The following is a 6,576-nucleotide window of genomic DNA, read 5'->3' as shown; positions in this document are numbered from 1 at the left end:
AGAGAGAGAGAGAGAGAGAGAGAGAGAGAGAGAGAGAGAGAGAGAGAGAGAGAGAGAGAATCCCTGGAGAGGCATGATCTTGGTGTATAAGTTTTTCAAGTGGTCATAAGGAAATATTTTGAATATCAAGCAAACTGTGAATGTTAATAGACCCATCTGGGAGAACTTAGATATGCAAGTCACTTTGTTTTTTGACCAATGGGATAAAATGAATATAAGTAAATGAAAATTCACTGGGAAGTATCATGGGTGGTATTATATGTCCTCATCTTTTCTAATCTTGTATTGAACTTAAGCCCTCAAAATAGGACTGTATTTGAAAGCAGAGCCTTTAATGAAGTGACTAAGTGAAAACCAAGCACCGTATCATCTCCAATCCCATATGACTCTTGTTCCTGTTAATAGAAGCATATGAGGACACAGAATGGAAGCCATGTGAAAAGAGCACAGTTCATGTAAGGACATAGCACAAAGGTTGACATCCAGAAGCCACAGAAAGAATCACGAAAGGGAGTGACTTGCTGTGTGTGTGAGTCATGCTGAGTTACTATGGGAACAAGTCTTAGAACACAGAAACCTTAACCTCCTTTGATAGTATGCTAACATTTAAACGTGTATCATAGGCAGATAAAATTACCAAGATAATAACAGGAATATTGCAATTTATGCCATGTTGAGGCAGATAAATGCTTAAATGCCTCAACATAGCATACATTGCAATACTCCTGTTACTATCTTGGTCATTCAGCCCTACCCTTCCTAATTGCTAGCCCCTCTTTTTCAGTTTGTTCACAAACCCTACTTTAGTTGCCTTTGGTGGATTCACAAGGAATAGTTTCTTCCATTATGCAATAATCTATTTAAACACTGCTGACATAAGAGAAGGTCAGGAAAATGTCAGGGCTAAGTGATTTCTGGAAGAATCAACACCTGTTTTCCACAGCTAATACATCATGTTCAAACCCTCAGCCTCACTGGCTCTGACTCCTGTTTCTACTCCCCAACATTCCTTTTCCACCAACAGGTCTGCCATAAGCCACCTCATCAGGATACTTCTATGCCATGTTCTCTTTTAATATATCATCTGAGGAAACTATGTCTTGTCATGTGTATTTTAAAGCAGATTTCTATGAGAAACTTTTATATTAATCTTTACATCCCTGCACAAAGAGCTAAAGAAACTCATATACCTTGGACAGGTCCCATTGTCAACAGTAGACATTGGTGCCAACATGGACATGGCCTAACCTGCTTTTCCACTAACCAAATGTCAGCTAATTAGCCTCACCCCAGCAGGGAAACTAAAATTCCTCTAAGTCCTGTGTAAATGCAAAATGATAAGAGGAAGCCAAACTAGTCCTTCAATGATGAGGAAGAGACTATTGTCTGAGATTTAACCTTTAAATATAATAAAATAAGCATTAAGTTAAAAGACAGTAAGCAATGCACATACGAAACAAAAGGTCCTATTGTAACTGAAATGCCTTGTTACAAGATTTTTGAAAATCAAAATTGAAACAAGATCATGGAGAATAAAATAGATGTATATTTACACGATTAAATAAGTGCATTTTCTCAAAGAGTAAGAGAAAAAGGCCAACTAGAAGATAGTAAAGAAACATGGAGAAAATGGATTAAAAAATTAATTCATAACAAGCCAGTAGAGAGGAGGGATGAATGAGTATCAGGATATTGTATATATGCTTTCCTCTGTGTAGACTGACCCAACTAAAATCATATCTGTTATAAATGACATTTACATGAGATGATACAATGCAACTAATATTCTGGGAGAAGCATTAGGCAACTTTATTCAATTACTTAATTGCATAGCCAGGGCTAATCAGTGCTTAATGTCTGTGATTGACAAACAAAAAAAAATAAACAATTTTCTGAAAGACAAAATCAATAACAACATCAAAAAACAAAAACCAACAACAACCTCAACTTCTAAAAACATTCCAGAAATAGGGAGGGACCAGATATTTGAGATATGTAAAGTAGCATAGATTATCAAGGAAGTTCAAATATATGTTCTTCTGCTGAGGGAATTGCATCACGGTTTCCCTTGGTTTTAAAAAGTTGGAAGACTACTTTGTAATCAGATTGTTTTAAGCCATGCATTCCTTCAATACCAAGTCTTCTGTGATTAAGAACAATTCGTAGATTCCTATGCAATCTTTATGAGCCACAGTAGGATGATAACTGTTTAACAACTGACCTCAGACTCAAGGAGAAATATCTACTATCCCATGTTACTCATAGTTGAAAACTATATACGTGGGGATATAAAAGAGTATAACTGTCGGACTATGAACCTTTTTCATTTTTTTGTTAAAGGATTAATAGTAACAAACATGAACACATGGGGATCCAAATTTGCCACTCATATCTATGCAGTAAATTACCATGTATGGTCACAATTCACTAAATAGAATGACATTTCAAAGGAATAGTAAACTTTTTGGTTGTTGTTCCTTTTTGGGTTTTTTGTTTGTTTGTTTGTTTGTTTGTTTTTTGTTTTTTTGAGACAGGGTTTCTCTGTGTAGCCCTGGCTGTTCTGGAACTCACTCTGTAGACCAGGCTGGCCTCGAACTCAGAAATCCGCTGGCCTCTGCCTCCCAAGTGCTGGGATTAAAGGCGTGTGCCACCACTTCCCAGTGAAACCTTTAATATCTAGATTGATTGTATGATATTTTTCCCTCTAACCATTGCCAATGTTACACTCTACCATATCCTGTTGAGCTGTAATGTTAGAGGAGAGTCAGGGACACAAAGAATCCTGTTTAGTCAGGAGCAAGGTTACCCAGGCAAAAGTGTCATTGTTACACTACTGCTTATAAATAGAGTTGAATTGTTTTCCTGAGCACACATTTGGGAACAACTCTAGAGCTTCCTCCAAGATGCTGGTGGTCCTACTCATTGCAGTCTTGCTGGCCCTGAGCTCAGCTCAGAACCCAAGTACAGGTATGCAAATATATGTATGAGGACTGTGATTCTGCATGTGGTAGAGGTGATCACACAAACAGAAGGGAGGTAAGAGACTTAAAATAACAAAAATAAAAAAATAAGACTGAAGAGTTCTTAGGTCAAGATAGAGATCACTGAGTACTTATTCCATCCCAAGAACCTGCAGGCCATTAACATATAATTGAAACAACATTTCAATGGGAGAAATGAAAGATTTGCTTTGCTTTTATAGACACAACTCTCTGGGCTGAGAAAGATCTACTGGAGTCTAGGGAAATTTTGTGACACAGCTATAATATGACAGTGGAGTCATTATGTGAAAGTTTACTTTTTACATATGAAGTAGATGCAGGAGAGAAACACAAATAAGGATCATTTCTTGGAAGGAATCAAATCCTTAATTTTTCTGAAATCTTGGTGGCTTCTTTTCTATGGAGATATTCTATATAAATTCTTATCTCCCAAACTGCAAAGCCTTATAACACATGGCAAGCCACAATGGCCCATACCATCCATACTTAGATTTAAAGTCACTCATCTAGACTATGCTAGACCTAAGTCTAGCCTAGGTCAGGGGGTTAGAAATTGAATGGCATGTTAGAGAAAAGGACAGTGTGATAAAGTATTTGAAATAAGAGGTATTAGCATCTAATCACTCATACTTACTCTATACACACACAGATTTTGTGGTTTCCAGTCATAACAACAGAGAGAGGCTATCCCCTTCCGAACTATTCCCTGTTGGTGATCAGAGCCAGGAATATCAAATAAGAGATGATAATCAGAAACATCTTCAACAGTCACTGCAGGAGAGGCAACACCTGCAGGTGCAGCAGGAAAACCAGCCACTGCAGTCAAAACAAAAGCAGCCACCACCACCACCACCACCTAAAAAAGCAGCAAGAAGATTTAAGTGATCATTTCAAGGCCAGTTTCATCAGTAACCAAGAATGCAATGTCAGGTGTGTTTCTTTTTTCTTTGTTTGTTTTTATGAAATCTGAGAATCAACAGCTGCTCATCTTACTTTTCTACTTCATCTTTCTATGCACAGCAGAAACAAGTTGATAAACCTTATATAGGTTTTTATGCGTGCTTAATATGTCTGCATGTGTGACATGTTAGAGTATAGACTGTGGGCACATATGTTCCATGGCTTGATTTTGGAGGTCAGAGGGCAATATCAGGTATCTTTCCACTTATTCCATGTCACTTGAGGGGCAGTTGGTTCCTTGGTATTATTGTGAGATTCTGTGGGATTCTTCTGTATCTCTCTCCCTTCTCATCACTAGACCACTAGGATTATCGATGTGCTTCATAGTTTTCTAGCTTGACAAAGGTTCTCAGGATCTTGGACTTTACAATCAGATCCTCACAATTTGTTCAGTAAGTGCCTTATCCACTTACCCACTTTTCAAGCCCCATATCTTGTGTATGTTGTCATGGAAATACCCAAGTTAATATATAAAATATAGTGTGTGTGTGTGTGTGTGTGTGTGTGTGTGTGTGCACATACACATATGCAATAGTATAAATGTAAATAATAAGGCATAATATACCTTTCTGTTCTTTTTTTTCAACATCCATTAATTACTACCATTAATTCATTGGGAAAACCTTTTAAAATTTTGATTTTAAACAAATGTAATCATTTTTCATTAGTAAAATATTTATATTGAGTTCTGTTATATTATAGATATATGGAACAATGCAATTCTTAAGAAATTTACACATAAGTTTAAAATGGCATATATATGTTTTTGTCTTGTTTTTCTCTTGTTTTCAACACTGATCTTTAAAAATTTTTGTTTTGATTTGTTTTGTTTTACTTCATAAGGTTCAAAGATTTTTATATGGTATGGCACTACTATCCTGTCCAACCTTGTGACCCTACATTCAGTGTTTTACTCCTAAAGTACATATTTCACAGACCAGCTTTATAAATTCATCCAAGGATATTTTCAATCACAATCATAAGACATTCAGCCTAAAATAAGTACTACATCTTTATCCTATATGTAACAGCTGAGAGCAGGTCATGTGTTGGGTTCAAAACTAAAGTGAGTAGCTATGAATCACAACACAAAGACTGGAAACAATAGAGAACGAGGAGGAGATGGATTATCGCCTAATTCATTCACCAGCAAAAAATTAGAAACTCCTTTGTAATATTTCCCTATAATATTTCTTCTCTGTTTCTTTCAGAAACGAAAAGAAGACCTAAGAAGAAAATGTCCTTAGAAGATTATGACATAGGAGATATGTAGTTATATCTTTATCTTTACTCTACCAATAAACTGTTAAGCATGCAGCTTCTGACTGCTGAGTCTCTCTTGGCGTAGGGGTGAATCTGGAATTTGAGGGCTTTGGACACAGTATAAGGTCTCTATCTCATAGATACTTCCAGATTCCTATCCAGTCTCTATGTTAACAGGCCAGCTGCTATGTGAAAACAAAACAAAACAAAACAACACATTTAAGATAAAGAAAATGTTTTGTAAATTTTAACTGATTTTATTTTAAGAAAAATAAAAACTTCAGACTAAGAATTGAGGAAATTTTAGAGGCAGAAACGTTTTTAAGATTTTTCAAAATATTTTATTACATTTTCAAAAGAAGTTCATGAGTTTGATGCACAGGACATTTAAGATTCCACTATAGTCCTATATTCTTTCTTCATGTTTGCAAAATTGTTTCCATTATATAACAACCACTTCGAATGTCCAAGAATTTCATAAGAAACAATATGTTAACAGCAAAGGTTTGAAGAAAGATTTTTCTATGACTTGTCAACAAGCCAAAGAAACTATAAATAAATATCCTACTTGTACTTTGTATAACCATAAACTGCAGGAAGTAACCCAAAGGGTATCCAAAGAAATAGAATTTGGTACATGGATTGGCTTTATTTTGTTGCATTTGGAAGATTGTATGTGCACCATTCCACAGGTATATATTCCGGATTTCAATAGGCAACTGCTTTAAGTTCTGAGAAGGCTGATTCTATAATTATACACTTACTAGTAGTTATGGCTATTGCAAGGATGACTGTACAAGTTAAGACTGACCAAGCTCCAGCATAGGTCTTAAACAAAATGAAACACTTTTTTTTTTAAATATTGTAACATAAAGCGTATTACAGGTATACCACAAAATCCTAGAGGACAAACTCTTAGAGAAAGATCTAATGACACTTCAAAAGGCATGTTTAATAAACAGAAAGGGGTAATGAATACTCACAGAGGTAGATTACATATTGCTTTATTAACTTTAATTTTTAAAGGTTAATGAGAAAGGAACAATAGCTGTGGAGAGTCATTGAATAGTGGAAAAACTGAAGTACAAAAACAACCTGGATATTTTAAATATATGTTGACCTAAGAATCTAAACCTGGATGTATGTTATATTGGAAAAGAGATTTTTAAAAAAAATATATTTATTTATTTATTATTAGATATTTTCTTTATATACATTTCAAATGCTATCCCGAATGTTCCCTATACCCTCCCTCTGCCCTGCTCCCCTACCCAACCACTTCTGCTTTTTGGCCGTGGCATTCCCCTGTACTTGGGCATATAAAGTTTGCAATACCAAAGGGCCTCTCTTC

At 35.6% G+C, this 6,576-nt stretch overlaps 1 protein-coding gene across 1 annotated transcript; it reads left to right on the top strand.

Moving 5' to 3' along the window:
• Nucleotides 1–2,878: 2,878 nt before the first annotated feature.
• Nucleotides 2,879–5,277, top strand: LOC110295847 (gliadoralin-A-like). The gene is made up of 3 exons (XM_021164210.1): nt 2,879–2,967; nt 3,652–3,932; nt 5,174–5,277. The coding sequence occupies exons 1-2, from the start codon at nt 2,904–2,906 to the stop codon at nt 3,885–3,887; spliced, it is 300 nt and encodes a 99-aa protein (XP_021019869.1). The 5' UTR covers nt 2,879–2,903; the 3' UTR covers nt 3,888–3,932; nt 5,174–5,277.
• Nucleotides 5,278–6,576: the final 1,299 nt, after the last annotated feature.

This window comes from Mus caroli, chromosome 6 (genome assembly GCF_900094665.2).
Source record: "Mus caroli chromosome 6, CAROLI_EIJ_v1.1, whole genome shotgun sequence".
Taxonomy (NCBI): Eukaryota; Metazoa; Chordata; class Mammalia; order Rodentia; family Muridae; genus Mus; species Mus caroli.
The sequence above is the reverse complement of the archived record's forward strand: the minus strand, read 5'-3'. Positions and strand labels throughout refer to the sequence as shown.